The sequence below is a fragment of the Hemibagrus wyckioides genome, linkage group LG10, assembly GCF_019097595.1.
Source record: "Hemibagrus wyckioides isolate EC202008001 linkage group LG10, SWU_Hwy_1.0, whole genome shotgun sequence".
Classification (NCBI taxonomy): Eukaryota; Metazoa; Chordata; class Actinopteri; order Siluriformes; family Bagridae; genus Hemibagrus; species Hemibagrus wyckioides.
The window spans coordinates 7,155,255-7,174,230 of NC_080719.1; the positions used below are offsets into that span (position 1 = coordinate 7,155,255).

The 18,976-nt window shown below is 38.9% G+C and overlaps 1 protein-coding gene across 2 annotated transcripts in view; it reads left to right on the plus strand.

Moving 5' to 3' along the window:
- The first annotated feature begins 1,080 nt into the window (after nt 1–1,080).
- gli2b (GLI family zinc finger 2b) overlaps nt 1,081–18,976 on the plus strand; it is an 85,667-nt gene continuing 67,771 nt past the window's right edge. The window contains exons 1-2 of one of the 2 annotated variants that reach the window (XM_058401147.1): nt 1,081–1,519; nt 17,748–17,873. In XM_058401147.1, coding sequence (XP_058257130.1) covers nt 17,759–17,873 — 115 coding nt within the window. In that variant the 5' untranslated portion in view covers nt 1,081–1,519; nt 17,748–17,758. Of the gene's footprint in view, nt 1,520–17,742; nt 17,874–18,976 lie in introns of both variants that reach the window. The other variant, XM_058401148.1, reaches the window with a different exon arrangement.

Consider the following 18,976-nt stretch of genomic DNA (forward strand, 5'->3'; position numbering starts at 1 on the left):
TCGCTGTTCTTAAATAAACACTTTAAAGGTTAAGCCAGCTGTTCTGTAGAAACACTAAAAGGATCATTTCACATGTTTGTATATATATCCACAGTAAGTTTGAATCTGTTTGTTCTTATATAAACACTCTAAAGGTTAAGCCAGCTGTTCTGCAGGAACACCCAAAGGATTAATTTAGCTGTTCTTATATAAACGCTTTAAGATTTAATCCCGATTTTCTATTCAAAAACGAAAAACAAAACTTTAAGCTGAAGTTTAGCTGTACTTAGAGTACTCGGCTCTTCCTATACAAACACTGTAAAAGGTTTAATACAAACATTGGTGTATTCCTGCTGTTTTCTATAAACACAGTAAGGGTTCATTTAGCTGCTGTATAGAGACACATTGCAGGGATTGATCCATGTTTTTATATCAACACTGTAATAGTAACACCAGACATTTTAATGAAAGTGTTAATTCATCACTGGGTATGCTGATGATGGTGTATGCATGTATCACTTTAGTTTGTTTTTCTTTACATGCAGCTGAATACTGAAAGAGTTCATTTAACACCGAATCTTTCTTCTGCTTTCATCAACTCAAATTCTGCTTAAGATGAACGACTTTAGCAAATGCTCAGATTTTTTTTTTTTTTTTTGCTTTTGAACCAAAATCAACAATGAACTTTTTTTTGGTTAATGCAAACGGATGGGAGATGCACGGATAAAAACCCCTGTCACAATTAAAACTGAATCTTTGAGGGTTTCAGACTCTAAAAGTCTAAGCCTGGAGCTTGGATATTTGGCAAGCTATCAAAAAAAAAAAAACTCTTTTCAGGAGCACCGAATCGTACTAACACGCACTTTTACACCATACAACCAAATCCTTAGTGATGCATTAACACTGTGTTTTCTGTACACGTGGGATTTTTTTTTTTTTGCTGTGTTTGTTCTTTTCTACGCAACAGAGAACTCCAAACTTTCTCTCTCTCTCTCGCTCTGTGTGTGTGTGTGTGTGTGTGTTCCCGCGCGCTCCACTAGCCCGGCCCATCTGGAATAGCAAATGGTTAAACTCAGAGAAGAGAGAGAGAGAGAGAGAGAGAGAGAGAGCCCAGAGGGGAAGAGAAGGAGATCGAACTGAACACAGATCAGCCTGGAGAGATCAACGCACACTCTCACACACAGTCAAACACACACACACACACACCGTTCCAAACCTCCGTGCATTTTCAGCTCCTTTCTGTTCTGCGCGAGCGATGGTTTGGTTGCAGGAAGGCTTCGATGCGCGAAAACAAAAGTTCGCGCACTGATCCGAAGTGACGTGAAGACGCGTGAACTCTTGTGTGAAGTGCACTGAATGATCGCGGAGGGTTGGAGCAAAGTTTTGGCGAAGTTTGTGCTGCGCTCGGATGGCGTTTCGGGTCCCGCCGCGAAGGACAAGCTTCTACTCTGTGCAGCGAAAAAGTTTGGCTTGAAGAAGAGAGAGCGCACAGCTTTGGACACGTGAATCAGGAACGACATCAAGAGGGGGGGAAAAACAGGTAGGATCATATAATAGCAAGGTTATATAGATATATGGAAAAGTTGTAGCTCACACATGCAGCACTACACATCACACTATAAAAGAAACTGTGCGTCTATAAGTAGTGCATGTAAGTTAATGCATATGTGCATTTCTGTTTCTTAGAAACTTTGAGTGCTTTGGTTTTATATATATATATATATATATATATATATATATATATACATATATATATATATATATATATACGTATATATATATATATATATATATATATATATATATATATATATATAAAGCCGATTTGTTTGCCCGCTTGTTTACACTGTTGCTGATTTAAAAAAATAAATAAATAAATAAAATAAACAAACCTGCCTTTAAAGTGCATTATACGCTTCATGCACTGATAACGTGAATGAGATCAGAGCTGCTCTTAAACTCTTGTTTGCACTTTCAACCGGCTTCGCGCTGGAATTTCAAAAATCTTTTTGTCTGCAACTTGATCCATATGGGACACAATCTGATCGGAAAGGTGGAGAGGCGCCAGTGCCATTAGAGCTCCGATTGGGAAAAATTTAAACCATACACCATGCCATAACTGGGGACTGGAGTTTTTTATTTATATATATATATATATATATATATATATATATATATATATATATATATATATATATATATATATGTATAAAGTTTAGACTATTAACTAAAATGTGATTGCTTACTTTTTTGAGCACGTGCATTTTGTTTGTTTGTTTGTTTGTTTTTTCTGATTCAAATTTTAAACTTTTTTTTTTTATCTTATCTTATCTTATCCTTTTTACCTTTATATATTTTACCGTTTCTTTTTCACTCACTAGCAACTTACTGGTTTGCATAAATGCCACAATGCCATCATGTCAAAAAACAATGCAAAGTTTTGGCAAAGAGACCACGTCATTAAAGATCAAACTTTGCGTGTTCTATAGACATGCATAGTGTAATTAAGTCTTGTGAAGTCTAGCTATCATGAGCTCAAGAGTGTCTGAAAGGCTCGTGCAGTTAGTTGAAAGGCCCTGTGTTTGCTCTCCGAACTCGAGCAGCTTTCCTTGGCTGCTTACTGTAGTTTTATGCAGAAAGTCTCGGAATAAATATCAGCAATTAGTTCCATGTGTTGTTTGTTATGGTATCTCTAGGCAAGTGGCTTTGGTGTGATCATTATATATGGGTAGTGAGATAGAGAGAAAGAAGAAGGAGAAGAAGAAGAAGAAACTCTGCAATTCATTGGAGAGAATGAAAAGGCCTGTGTGCTTAGAAATTTAGCTGACAAGGAGGCAGAACAAGGCAAAAAAGCAGGGAAAAAACTCTAATTGGCCCATTTAAATCCTAGAGGAAGAGGCGAAAAAACAGTTGGTGGGAGTGGGATTTTTTTTTCATGTGAGGACCCGGTCACAGGCATTAGCATAAGAAAAAGAAGAAAAAAAGTTTTAGTGCATTTGCTATTGTCCGCTATGAAGAGTCCCAGCAGTCAGGCTGAAGAGGTTTTGAAAGGATGTGAAAGAGCGCCGGGATCCCATTCAGCTCATTCAGTCCGGCCGAGCTCGCGCTCACCGGCCGCGGCGGACCGCGGAGTGACCACGCCCCCTTTCCGCGCACTCCCGCGAGCCTTACGGCGCCATTTTCACGCATTCCCGCACGAACATGCGGTACACTGGCGAAGCAATTGCATATATATATATATATATATATATATATATATATATATATATATATAAATAAATAAAATAATATATATAAATATACCTTTATAAATGCAATATTGTTGCTGCTTATAGGTCCAGTTTTATTTTAGTGCGTTATATGTAGTATGTAAGGGTATTCTTTAATTTTTGTATTATTATTATTATTATCATTATTATTATTATTATTATTATTATTATGCACTGATCATTTTTGGGACGGGAAATTGCACTTTTCAAGTGCACTGACTACCAGGCAGTTTTAAATTATTAATAAAATGAAAAATAGGCCTAGATATAGATTGACACATAAAATCTAGTGCATGTGTCAGTATTACACTTCATTGTTTATATTTATGAATAAGTTGAAATAAGTCATTCAGCATCTCTGGAAATATTTAGTAAACAAAATTTCCAGCCCAATTACATTTTCCAGGTGCTGGAATAGGGAATAGGGAGACACATTTGTCTTGTGTTTCCCAGTATTTCTTCAGGAGGGAAATGAGGTCACTGTGGTGCGCACACATTTCTGATTTGCAGTATCTGCAATACAGGCCTTTGATCATTGCCTGGTGCAACCATTATCCATTATCCATAACCCCCCTTTCCTCTGCTAATCTTTGCAGTATGTTCACTGTTTTTTTTTTTTAAAAAAAAGGAATATGTGAGAATATGTCAGATACTTTTCTTAAAATTATTATCGAAACGTGATTTCTTATACTCATCTTCATTTAAACGAGTTTCTCGTTTCTCGATTGGATTATGTCGAGTAAGTGCGATCGATTCATGTAGTGTTAACATAAGCCATTTCCATTATAAAATGTCATGAGGACGTTTGGTTTGCACTGAGAGGAACTATAACTATAGAATTAAATGAATGTGGGTAGAATATGTGTGGAAGGACAGTAAGATTGGTGTTGCATATACCATCAAGTTGGGTTTGATAATCAACTTAGGTTGGAGCTCAGGTTTAGTCAGGGCTTTGAAAAATACACCATCAATTCACGTGGGATATATGTACGTAAACAAACTGTGTACATTTAACCCAATTTGTTGACATTGAGCATTCAAGTGTATGCTTTTGAATTAGGTAAACTCAGTCAGCCCAGAGTAGGCAGTATCAGAAAAAAACGCACAGAATGATTGATCACTAGTCTCGCTACGTCACTCTGAAAACACTCACGCAATGTGGAGACATAGCGTATCGTTGATGCACTGTCTGCACTTACACTTTCCCTTTGTTTGCCTTGGCCTATGCTTGTAGACATTGGTTAGATTGTATTTCAGTGATTTTCTTTAAAACAAGATATTGAAGGCCACAGGTTATTTTTAAAGTAGCCCAAAAACACCACCCAATGACCCAGTTTGGTGTAAAAAGTGTCACCTTAGCAACTCTGAATGACAAGCCATTTGGTTATAAAGCAACTGTTGTTCAAAATGGTTAAGTTTCTTGCATCTATCTTAACCACAAGCATATTGAATCTATGGCCACGAAGGGCAAAAGGGCAGCAGATCTTGCCCTTTGCCAACCCCACACAGCCTTGCTTCATCAAATGACACTTTTCCCTCTGTTGTTTTCTTTTGATGAGCTAAACCCTGTGAGCACTGTGGTTCTATTACAACCCTCTCTTACTATCATCCTGAATAGTCTGGCAAAATACAAACACAACCACAAGTGAGATGAGCAAATAGGTCAAAAGTTTAGGGCTTGCTTTTTTTTGTTGCTGTTTTATGCCTATGTTTCCCTCATTTAAAATTGCATTTTTAATAGCCACATTAGACCTCCTTTATTTTTCTAACCAAACATTTGGTTTGAAACCTGAAGCACTTTTTTAATCTTAACCCTTTTCTCAGCCGACATCCTGTCTCCTTTCAGACTAGTCGACTTTTTTTTCCCAGTCTAGGTAGTAACTCCACATTTCTATGAGTGATTGAGCTTGGAGCCCAGGTCAGCAGGGGACCATCTCTTTCTTTTTTTCCCCCTTTCTTTTTTTTCCCCAAGACTACCGAGCACAATGGGCTTTCTCATTGGAGTATATGAAGTCACTTCTTCTTGGCTATATGGAGGAATCCGAGGGGAGTTGACCCCTGGAGAAGTCACTTCATTGTAGTGTCTCAATGGAGGCAATGACCCCTGAAAATCTCTGTTATGTTATACCGGGCTGATTTTGGATAAATGGGTTCAGAAACTTCTCAGGTTCCATTGTTTCTTGTTGCCATATTGGGTTCATTATCTGCTTCGGTTGAAGCATGGAAGAACGAGCTTAGATTGATCATTGACTGATTTTACTTCGCGTTAAAATGCCGTTATTATTATAATTATTATATTGTCATTAAGTAGGAAAGTTTTTTTTTTGGTTTGTTTGTTCAATTTTTTATTACTAGCTGGCATTATCTCCCATGCTAAGTATTATTTCAGTCTCTCTAAAGGGCAAACATGTAATTGCCTCCATAAACCCAGACCAGCGGAACACTAATATTTTTGTTTCTTGTCTGCTCTGAGAAATCTCTCCACCAGTCAGGGGTGATTTGTCCTCTGGCAATTTTTGTGGCCAGCATCTCTCTCTCTCTCTCTCTCTCTCTCTCTTTTCTCTGAATCCCCTCTTGCGTTGACTTGCTCTGATGAAGAGCACAGTAAACCGTTCCCCCTCTCCAGCAGCCCGAGCTCCCGACCTCATGGGAATGCTCATCAAAGAGGCGTAGATAAACTCCATATGGGACGCGGGATAACATGGAAGACGAAGGCGCCACAAGACGTGCATGTGTCAAGGTGAATTTTTGCATGAAGGAATGCGGCCGTTCAGGAGCTATTCCTTGTTGGGCTTAGACAAGAAATGACACGTAGGCGCTCATGAGAGACAACTATTAAAACAAAAAAAGTTTAGTCATCATGAATTAGGATGGAAAGCTGCATGTCTGTGAAAGGTTGCATTAAATCACTTGAAAGAAAGGGAGAAAAAATTGGGGCACTGCTTTACAAATGAATGTTAAGGTAGTGATTTTAAAAGAACTAAGCAGAGTTGCCTAATGAACCGAATGTTGCTTGTTAAAGGAGGTTCCTTTTTGCTTTTATAAATTCTTTAGAATGAGGTTTTTAACCATCAATCTTATGTAGAATTCATAATGTCTTGATCTTTAAGTGGCCTTGGAAGGACATCACGTTATATATGCATATGCAGCATAGGATATAGAATATTGTATAATTGAGACTGCCTCTGTTTATCTATAATTACAATTGTAGATTTTATTTTGTTGTGATGTTCATATTGCTCAGTAATTTACAATAATTTACATATTACTCTATAATTTACCAATTATTTGGAAAGGAAATTGCATAATGGTGCAGGATAGGAAATGCGTTCATAGCTTCATAGTTTAGATATATATTAAAAAAAGATGGGAGATTTTGTCTGGTTTCTAAACATAGAAACATGAAAGTTGAAGTACTGGATTTTATTTATTTGTTATTTGATTTTTAAGAAGTTGTTGGAAAGAGATGGCAGGATACCACTTAATATACAGGACAAAATACGTAGTATAAGAAAACAGGCCAAAAATACAGATATTATTATTATTATTATTATTATTATTATTATTATTATTATTTTTAAGGCAAACTTTTCCCCACAAAAATCACAAATATTGCAAACATAAATAAAGTTAATGATAATTACAGAAAACGGGGTTATGAATTATATAAAGGCTTTGTGTAATAGATTGTTGTCGTTGTGGTTAACATTAGGCCACATAGCTAGCATTATAGTATTATAACATGACCTTCTTTATTCAGCTACTTTACATTGTCGCACTACAAGCAAGTCTTTGATATTTCAAGCTAAATTTGTAACAGGATCCGATCAAATTCTTTTCTTTTTCTTTTCCTATGAGATTTGATCTACTCTTGCTGGTATTTGTTCAAGTGTTTGAGTTTCACCTCCTACTGCAAGACATCCATGTTCTGCAGCACAGTTTTAGAGCTGTAATAAACTCAGATTCAGTTCATTCAAAAACTAATTCGGTGAGATTAAAATGATCAGTCAGAGCCACATCAACCGAGGCATAAGAAGTCCTCATCAAGCAGAAACAATCAAGCATCAAGCTTCATCTAATTACAGCGAATGTCTCATGAAAGGACATCACACACCATGAGATGCCTTGAAATCAAAGGTCTGCATGCCACCAGGGGCACAAGAAACTCGCCTCACTATGAAATGTGACGGGTATCCATAGCGCCTCTTGGCGGCCTTTGATTCACAACTTAATTAATTCCTAGAGGGATGGTGCAACCAAATGATGCTCTTCGGGCTCTTAAAGAAGTTTTGACAGCAGCATGCTGTGGGTCTGCCAATGCATCATCACCACTTTCACTCCAGAACTATACACATTTAAGACAAACACTTCATGGAAAACCCCCTAATGAACTACAAATATCAGCTGCTTTTGAGCGTGCAGAACAATTCAAGCCACGGCATTGCAGGACTTGCGTGTTTACATTATAGCGGTTCGGTTAATGTAGCTGTAGAGAAATCTTCATTGTGGTGGCGCAACCTTGGATGACTTATTTGTCTGAGTAACAGAGCTACAGCCCAGGCCTTCACAGGGCATGTTCTTCATTAGACTCAAATGAAGAGAGATGAAAAACGAAAGAAAGCAAAACGCAGCCAAGCCGCAGACTCCGAAAACAGACTAACGGGAAGACAGGGTTTACATGAGATGCCTTGAATAAAAAAGCTCCATGTGTTAGTTGTTATCAATCAAACACCCTCGTACAATCAGTGTTTGGGGTCAGGGCCCAGCTGAGAGCTCTTGGTCTGCACTATCTCAGAGATAGCGATGACTCTCAGACAGCTGTACTTGCATCCTTCATCTTTGCCACCACTTTAGTTTGGAATAGAGTAGCCTATACAAGTCTCTCTCTCTCTCTCTCTCTCTCTCGTTTCTCTTTCTCAAGCTTTTATTTTGTCCTGTCTGGCCGTGTGTTTTTTAACTCAATTCAGCTGGGTACCCATGATACAGTTATGCATGCTATGTTTAAGGTAAGGTCAAGACTGAAGCAGGTGGCTGGATAAATCATACTGACATTTTGCTCCAATAAATTTATCGTCCCAGGAGTGTACAGGGAGGATTTTAGCATCAGGATATAGAAAGAAGGAAGTTTTTTTTTGTTGTCTTTTTTTTTTAAGCCAACTTGGTTTTTGCGGTGCAGGAGTTAGTCAATTGTTTGTGCAGAGCCATGCCCTGGAAATTTTCAGCCTGTTCTAGCTTCAAAGAGCACAGACTTCTGAACAGTATCATGGAGGAGAATCCAGTATTCAAAGCTGTGGTCTCATAAATCTTATAAAATGATGAGGAAAGAAGGCAGAAGGAATCACATGGCCCTTTAGGATATGAGACTGAGATTGGTACAGCTTGGTACCTGGAATGCTAGTCCTCTGCTAGCTGTTATACTGTCTGCCTCATAGTTTGGCATCTCTTAAGCTGCCATCTGGATGTCTGCACAATGGACCATCTCAACTTGTTGGCAAACTCTTAAATCTCTAGTCCAGTGTGTGGTGAGGCATTTGACTGGCCTCAGTCCTCAAACAGTGACAGAAGAGGACGTTTACAGCACAGCCAGGCTGTTAAACTACAAGTGTCTCTTAACAACACCATTTGGTCACTAGATCAAAGGTAGTAACGTTAAAAAAATGAAGAAAACATTGTAGAGGCCCAGCATTTGAAGCAATAGTAAGATTCCCCAAGGGTTTGCTTTGAAGGCCATAGCCCGAGGCAAGAGCGATGTGCGTGTTTTTGGAAAAGCGTCTCAGCTATGTAACCCTGTGAAATGGCTCTGCTTGGCACATCGGAGCGGTAATAATTCTAGAGGTTGATTTGGAAAGACAGGACAGATCCTCCCATCAGAGACTCTTCTCCAGAAGTTCAGCCGGGGTTGTAATCCTAACATCTGTTTGACATTGACCAAACCCACAGAGATCACCCACAGGATATTGCACTTACCAGCAGGGGGTGTGATCCAAGCCATAGGACCCCTCTCTCACCTCAACCTCCCCCCTCTCTCCATTATCCACAGGTTCACATGCCTCCCCCTGCTGCATTCTCTCACAGAGGGAAGCCACAAACACCCCCAGGCTTCCCACTGACTCAAGTGATCCACACAACAGCCCCAACTGCCTCACAGTTCACTACACTGGGCTTGTGGGAATGTAAATTTCTGTACTACACTACAATGGCAGGGTCCAGGTCAGGTCACACAATGGAGTTCACTGTAATTATATTAAGACATTTGTTATATAAGACCAGGCCTATTAGTATTGATGTAGGATGTCGTGCTCGTTTAGTATGATTTTTAAGGGACTGCCCAAGACAATTTGGTCATAATAAACTTTAAGTCTTAAAGAACACACCCGACAGTCCCCAAACATCAGACCTCAAATAAGAGTAAAGTCAAAGTGACTCTTAGGCCTAATCCACTCCAACAAATTGAAATTTTGAGCAGTTTCAATCCATTTCCTGCCCCAATTCTGTGTTTCAATTCCCCCCTTTTTATTGGTATTGAAGTTAAAGCAAACGTTCTTGTACACCCCAGCGCAATAGGCATTGCATCACATCCGCCATCTTGGAACTGTGGATGTCACATGCCGTATGTATGCCAGTGTTTTTTTCTTTATTTATCCAATGCAGCGTATGCCACTTATATATGTTAGGTTTTAATAAGAGGTTTTTTTTTAATCATATATACTGTACAAGACAAAGACTGGGCGCTCTGGAAAGCTTAATCAAGGGCTCTGTGGTTTGTTTTCTATTTAGTTACAGAGGCAGAAATCACACGCATCCATTATCAATCATTTTCGTTTTTATAGTTATCATCCAATTAACTCCTCATGTGAATTATATAGGTTAAATCCAAACCTTAATAACTGAAAGATAAGTATTTATAGTAGTATTAATAATGTCAGCTTGGACCTAGCAGGTTCTGTTGGAATAGAAAGATCTGCAGCTCTAATAAATAGACAACACGCGACAACCTAAAATATCGTACAGGTTAAAATAATGTTCTTGAGATAAAGCTGCGCTGAGGGGATTGATGGAATTTAATACAGTTTGAAACTTCTACCTGCTTTCATACAGTAAATATTCAAATCTAGTGGTACTGTTGATGTTTGACCTCCCATCCTGGAGACTTGGTGGTTTTTGTTCTTTCTATCCTGCATATGTAGGTATCATTAACCTTACTATATGCCATAAGAGAGCACTTTGCCTCACCGGCAGTGTATCTGAACGATCGCACCAGACGCGAACACAAGAGAGAGAAACAGCTCAATGAATTCTCCGGGATTTCACTGCGTGACCTTTCAGTGTTCTGTCAGAGCCATTTGTTTGGCCGACAGCTCGGGCTGTAATTACTCAGCATGATGGGTTGTTGGTTGCTGTAAGTAATCCTGCATGATGAGCCAAACAGCTCTCCAGAAAGCTCAGTGCACCTGGAATATGAAGACATTCATTTTATCAGACATAGAGAATGCTTCTTTCTCTTTCTTTCTCTCCCAACTCTGTCTCGGACGGCTTGGATTTGTCGAATTGAGGCCCCTGCGTGCTCTATTGCAGCAATAGATGCTAATTTTGAACCGTGTAGCAGAAAGCTATTTTCACTGCACATTAAACATACGTGACATGTTTGGAATGTGTTGGATGACCACGACTACCTGGTCGTAAAGTACGTAGACATGATGCATGTTTCGTCAAGTATAAACATGTAGAATTTTCAGCTTACTTCACTTCTGTTAAGGTTTATCCTTTGTTTGCTAAGTTCAGTGGTTAAAAAAAGCACTTTGGTTTCACGGAGATCTTTTGCAATGCGAGATTTTATTCCAAGCACCTGGAAGATAGCATAATTATTCTTCAGTGAGGGTTTTCAACTACAGATGGCAGTCCAGAAAAATATTTCGGCGAACTGAGTGCTTGGAAAAACGTCATAGCAGAGCAGATAAACATATGAAAAAATAATTCACAGGCTTTCGGACATTTTGCAGATTGGAAAAATCATTGCTTGGTTTTCAAATGCTCAATTTCTGTGAGCCTGTACACACTGTAACCTCACATTCCAGTTGTTGAAAGACAGGAGTGGAACCTGATGTGATCTTTTGCTTTTGTAGCACATCTGTCTTGAATTTATGCCTTTTGAGATGCTTTTCTGAATACCATGGCTGCAAAAAGTGGTTGCTTGAGTTATTGTAGCCTTCCAGCTCAAACCAGGATGCTGTTTATTGTTATTCTAGAAACTGACTAAACAGGTGTTAAAGGTCTTGGGAAAGGACATGACAGTATTTCTCTGGTAGTCCTTTATGGTGTGACCTTAACATGGCAGCTCAAGTGGTTAAGGCTCTGCATTGTTGATTGGATGATCAGGGTTCAAGCAATTCATTTACATCTCAGGCATTGGCATACTCTTGAATCCAGAGTTTTTTATGCAGCTGAGTAGTTGGAGGTTAAGGGCCTTGCTCAAGGGCCCAGCAGTGGCAGCTTGGTGAACCTGAGACTTGAATTCACAACCTTTCGATCAGTAGTGCAGCACCTTAACCACTAAGCTACCCCATTGCCACCCCAGCATCACTAAGCTACCCCATTGCCACCCCAGCACCACCAAGCTGCCATTCCTGCCATTCAGTCCTGAGCAAGGCCCTAAAACCTCACTGCCTCATGGGTGCTGTATCATGGATGACCTTGTACTCTGACCCCAACCTCCAACAAAGCTGGGATATGTGAAGAAAGAATTTCACTGTGCTTTAATGTATATGTGACAAATAAAGGCTTCTACACTTTATGGCTAGTTAAGGATCTTTGCTAGCCCTCAATCAATTAAATGGCTACTATGATCAAGATCAGCTTAGCTGTTATGTCCAGATCCTGCAGAGGTTGCTAAGCAATGGTATTTCATAATGTCATTAATTTAATCAATGATCAGTCAAAATCTGCAAACTAAATCGTGCAAAAAATGTAAAAGTATTCAAATGACATCATCTTAAAGAGCCCACTGAGAGACATCAGTTTAATTCCATGAATAGCCCAGGAATCTACGCATGCTTTATGTCTAGCAGCTGGGTTTTGTTTGAAATAATGAAATTGTCACACAGGAAATGGACTGGATTACATATCAACCTCTTCTCTCTCTCTCTCTCTCTCTCTCTCTCCATAACGCATCTGTTCACCTGAGAATGAAACGTAGACATTTAATAGAGCATTTGTCAGCTGTCTGTCCTAATAACACAAAGATGTAAAGCGTTCTTCATGTGCAGAACATTTACTTGCATAAAAGACACAATTTTTTCCCCCCTGAAGGATTTGTGGCAGTCTAACCAGTGCAACGTCTCTCTTAAAGTCAAAGTCAAAAAAGAAGGAGGAAGAGAGAGTTAAGATCTTCAAACAAGCTCTTTGAAAAATGTGTTTGCATTCCTTTTCAGTGTTCTTTAGGAGGATTTTGGAGGGAGGGCGCCTGAACAGAAGCTGTGGGCCTGCTGAGAGAGAACGAGGTGCTAAAACAAACATGTCATTGATTGCAACACAATAAGGGCCTTGAATGGGAGAGAGTTAAGTTCAGAAGTTGTTGTTCTCCTCAATTACCTTTCGCTAAAGCCTCCTATTGTTAGTTATCATGCCCTGCTGAATGGCCGTGTGTGTGTACCTAAAGGAGGCGATGGTTGACAAAGCAGGGTTGGGGTTAACCGCTCTGTATGCGGCTCTTGCGTACGTTAACTCAAGGAGCCCGATGAAGGCAGAACGAATCATTCCCTCTCAGTTGTTTAATCCTTCGCTTTGTGTGAAGCTGATGAGGATTTCACATGTATGCGTTATTTAAATGCTTGGCATAACGACATTATGATTGAAGTGATCAAGCTTAATCCGTATCATTCTGGAGAAAAAAAGGCAGCCACATTACACACATTCACACCCTGGCTGCAGTTTCTTGTTCACACTTGATGTGGAGTGACGCTTCTGTCATTTAGAAGTCTTGAAGCTTTTGAGCGCACTTGTAGAGTCTCTTTGCCACAAGGCAAATGTAATTAACGAGAGGAAAAAAAAAACGTCTTTAGGCTGCTCCTAGGCCTTTGCGACTAATGAGAGCTCTGATGCGACTAGTATAGCGTCACCGGAGCACATCCGTCTGGTCTGTGAAGCAGAATAGCTCCCTTACACCTGTTAAATCTCTTCAAAGACAGCAGGCCATCGCTGTTGCCCCAAAGAGCACACAGTCCTGTCCGTCAGACCTTTTTTCGCGCCTCTTTTCATGTATTCAAGAGCTGGGATTGGAATAGAAACAGCAGCGTGATTGGGAAGCCTCAGGCTGTGTACGGCTGAAAGGCCTGTGTGTGAATAGAGGTTATAGATTGCGGTTTGAATCCGTAAATTCTTTACTCTTTGTGTGTATTATTTAAATCTCTGTCTTTGACCATTTCGAATGCAGTCAAGTGAAAACATTCACACAAAACCTCTTTCTCATGTTCTGACCACAAGAGGAGGATCTGACATATTTTTATGGGCTGTTATGCATCTGGTATCGTAGCTATAGTTTTTTCTTACAACAATTTCTCACTTTTGGCACTTCAGTGCAGCACCAGGGTCCCTGGTTTGATCCTGAGCTCAGGTTTTTTTTTTTTTTTAGAAACTATTTTTAGGGACTATATGTGAGCATTGGGACTGGGATTACACAGGAGACAAAAAAAAAAATTCAGGTGAGCAGTTTTTTTTATTTTATTTTCATGTGTATATGAAGCTCACAGGACAAACAAAGACCACGAACTTTAAAGGTAAAAAAACATCCTTAGTGACTGCCTGGTCAGGATGGGAACGGTTTACGCTGCTATGCTTAAGCTTATGCTGCTAGTATGTATATATTTTGGGAAATAGAACTGTCTACATTCAATAAAAAATATCATGGGTAGGTACAAAAAAATATCATGGGTAGGTACAAAAAATATTACTGCACGAGAGGGATTTGGAAAACAGTCCCTCATGCAGCTCTAGTTATGAACTCGAGTGATGTAGCTGAGTTTGAGGAACTGTCAGAAAACTGCCAGCAATCAAAAGGCATGCTCAAAGTCCTGGCATATCTACCTCTGAGGTTTTTTTCCAGTGTTTTCTAGTGTGGATTGTGGTATGCCCCTGAAAAAAAGGAAGAAAGATAAAAAAAATTCCTTTAGGCCATGTCCACTTTAGGTTTAAATCCAAATATAGATCCAGATACTGCTATGTATGCATGGTACACCTGCTCTTACAGGATGTAAAGGATTTGTTGCAAGAATCTTGATGCCAGATACCATAGCACACCTTCAGAGGGCTTGTGGAGTCCAGGCGTCGAAGGTTCAGAGCTTTTTTGGCAACACTGGGCACCCACACTATATATATTAGGCAGGTGGGTTTAATGTTATGGCTGATTCGTGTTTATATAAATATAAATATCTTGACCCTATATGTGTGACAGCGTGGGAAAAGCCTCCACATGGAGACATTCCGGGCAGATTTCCGCCTTTAGTGCAGTATTCCCTCTGGATCCACTGCCATCCTGCCACGAGGCTTCTGAACTTTATTTTCAACATGTTTAATTATACAGTTGTGAAACTTTTCTTCAGTCTCCGTACGGATCTGATTGCTAGCATACAAATAGTTCTAAAGGCACAACCTTATTCATTCAGCTCTTGTGCTCAATGCTGCAGCGCTGTCATTACAGACGCTTGTCTCGTGCAAAACTGTGGAGTATTGCTCCATCTTTGCCGAAACATCTTTCACGTGGGGTCGTGGCAAATCTCTCATCTGAACTGTGATGAACTCTGTCTTAGAGAGACGTAGGAGGTTTTGATCAGGGATTAGCCCTTCTTTGTCCTGCCTCCTGCCTCTTCTTCCTCCCTCGCTCTTCCTCTCCAGCTCTTGGCAGATGACCATTGACTGAAAAGAGAGAGAGAGAGAGAGAGAGAGAGAGAGAAAGTGCCTGTCGTTACCTGTTTGCTCTCATGGCCATCTGTCTGTTTGGTCTTTGACACCTGTACTATCCTGTCATGTCACGCTGGTGGCCCAGGATGGCTCCATGGGGTCCTGATCTGTGTGGGGGATTGTGGGATAATGAGTTAGCGAGGAAACAGAATGCTTTGTCAGTCACTGTGTCTGAAAAAAGCCTTGGCTTAGACGCAGAGTTAGGTGTTAGCCCGCTAAATGTCTTAACTTTCTAACACCTAGATAAACACAGCAGTTACAGCTTACGCATAGTTTAGATATAATGCATAGTTTAGATAGAACGCAGCTGTCAATCAAACAGCATAGCTCAAGAGTGCGGTCATCACATCGGTCTGCCAATGTTCGGAAGATCCCAAGCCAAGAAGCACAAAAGATTGATTTTATGGAACGATTGTGTTATTCTGATGCATGATAAATGATCAAAAGTGATGACCGGGTCTCATAAACAGATCACAGGATTTGTTGCACGTTTCTTTTCTATAACGGATTTGGCAGCAGAACGTCAGGCAGCTGTTACAGTCTTGGAGAAGACGATCTCAGTTTTGCTCTTTGAATCCTCTCAAAAAGGCGTAGGTTCCAGTGAGACGACTCTGATACACAAAAATATATATTTTTTTATAAATATTATTTTATTCATAATTAATTAGTCAACTAAATGAACACAACACAGGCTGTTTTGCCACAGTGTACAGTAGTAACTAGTAACTTCTGGTCAGCTATCACATTACCTTGTGTATACTGACTATATGTAAGATATACAGTGTGCAATCTACAACCTGTCTTTGTGTTACTGTCTGTCTATCTATCTATCTATCTATCTATCTATCTATCTATCTATCTATCTATCTATCTATCTATCTATCTATCTATCTATCTATCTATCTATCTATCTATCTATCTAGTTCAATTATTGCATCAATGTCAATGAGATTCATCCAGAAATATATATTGAAAATAATTTAAGAACAAACTAAACAAATGTAAAACATTTAAAGAACAAATAAAAGAATAAAAATTAATTGTATCCACTGCAATTTAATATAAAAACAATTAGATAATATAATCAAACTATTATTCTGATAATTTATATAAACATGATTATATGAATAAGTAAACAAATAAATAATTATATACATTGAATCGTCAAATACATGAATAAAAAAAAATGCAATAAAGTTATTATTTATATTCCTCACTTGCGAATGCATATACAAAAGATTAAACAAACAAACTAACAAACAATCTTGAACACAAGCCTGCAGTTTAATGGGCTGATCTCAAGATTTATACATCTCTTCATCTTTGATGCAGTTGATCATGTTGAATTAACGAAATAATCTGAAAATTGTGATTACGACTAAAACGATAAAAAATTGTGCAGCCCGGGACAGTCTTGGCCGAGCAAAAACCGAAACAGATGCCATCGAAGTGCGCAAGTGTGGCACCTCCCTTAATCGGCTTACCTTGAGTGAAAAAAGCGAGAGATAAGAGATGGATGAGTGAGTAAACGAATAAAGCCGTCATAGAGGCTGACCGCCAGGACACGGTATTGAGTCATACAGCAGAAAGATATAATCCTTGTGCACCATTTGGTTGCTGTGACCAGGACGACCTGAACTTCAGATGTAGAACACTGTCGCTTCATGGTACGATCCGTTTTTTATATCGTTTATTATCATTATTTATTTATTGAGGGTGGTTGAAGATACAAATCTGTGGATTAAGTAATGTCTGTTTAAACTATGTTCAGGTACTACTAATTAATTCAAATAGGAATTATAGAAGGCAAAGAATAGAGATAAAAAAGTAATTAATAATAATAATAATACCATTAATATTCCCTTAAATTACATTTACAATATAGTTAACTTGTAATTATTATCACACTATGATGGTCTGCATTAATACACTAAGTATCACTGGGGTAATTTTTTTTTTTAATAAAAATAAATAAATTTATTTTAATAAATAAATTTATTAAAAAATAAATTTAATAAATTATAATTTTACAAGGTTCTCCCACCATACTTTACCTTTAACTAGACCAAAACGTATAATACTAAAGTAACTAAATGTCAATTAATACATGCATTAAGTCCCATTGTTATCAAAGGTCATGGTTCATGTTGATGTTAATGTTAAATACTGCTGTAAATCATGTTTGTTAAGGGAACTGTAATGTAAAGTGTTTCATAATAATGATAAATGGAATCATAAGACTCACACACACACACACACATTTAAACAGAGACTACAAATAGAGAAGGGTTCTGCATCAAGCCAAGCATTCAGCTCTGAGGTTTGAATAAATGACAAGAAGATGTGATATGAAGTCCATGTGATGTTAGTGAGTACGATACCTCCTACTGAAGAGCTTTTAAAATGAAGAGCTTACGGCGCATCTTCTGAGAAAAGTTGCTCAGAATGCCCTCTGTTGGGAAGCAATGGTAGTGGTGTGTCTACACTGTCTCACTAAGCTTTTCCATGATGCATCCTGACTCGTTTCTCTTTCTTCTGCTCCAACAGAATCTGCCACAATGGAGACCAGTGCCTCCACAGCTGCTGAGAAAAAAGAGTGCAAAACAGCTGGACTGGATGCCAACGGCTTCAGCGAACTGCCCAAGAAACCCTCACCTACCCTCCTAAGCAGAGGTATACTTCCACCTTTCTTTCACGTGATTCTCTTTTATTTCACACCCTACTGTAAACTCTCTCTCTCTCTCTCTCACACACACACACACACATGCATACTGTTCATTAATTTTCATTCATTACAGTGATATTTATTGTGGTGAAAAATGATTTAATGGTTAAATGGTCTCTGCCTAAGATTTGGTCAGATGAATGCAATTCACTCTTTACCCATGACACATCACTGGTGTGTTTGAATCTAACTGATAAACTGCATTACGTTACAATAATAATAATAATATTTTTTATCCATACTGTGCTGTTCTGAGAATCCAAATCATGGCCTGTAAAAGTGCTTGTGAGGTCAGACGGAAACCTCGCTCGGGTTTTGATAGAAATCGTAATATAACTTGAGGCGATCCATTTTATTTCCTTTTGTTAACTAAATGGGAAACAACACAAACATTTTCCAGCTTGGTTTTTTTTTTTTTTTTTACAACATTACAATCAGGCAGAGAAGGGGAACAAATATTTTGCCACATCACAGCCTCATGATACCTAGTTTAATCCTGAGGAAATAATTGTGACCTCAGTAACTCGGGTGCCAGTTAGTGAGTATTTCAGAAACTCCTGCAGACTACGGGACCTGACTAGAAAGTGTACAAAGAATGGTGCAAAAAAAACAGAAAAACCCACATCAGGTTCCACTCACATTACCCAAAAACGTTTTAGTCTATAACAATGAACAATTACATATATATCCAACATCCACTTCTAGTTCTGTGTAGATTCAAGAGAAAAAACTCTCTCTTGTAAGATCCTGCATTGAACATTTATCATAAAATCAAGGGCCAAAAAAACATATTATGTTGCTAGATGAAGCCTGGAGTGAAGAAAGCATGAGTGTTAACACTAAGAGAGTGTAAAGAAGCAAGGCCACAGTTTAATAGACAGGTGCTGCGTGAAACAGGCCACATTTGTGTTAAGGTTAATGAAAGTTACTGGAGGGAGGGAGGGGAGGGAGGGAGGGAGAGGAAAGGGAGAGCGTAGAAAAGAGTGAGAAAAGGGAGCATGTCAGCAGGAAAGTGATAAAAGCGACAGATAATGAGCTTGAAAGGCCTTGT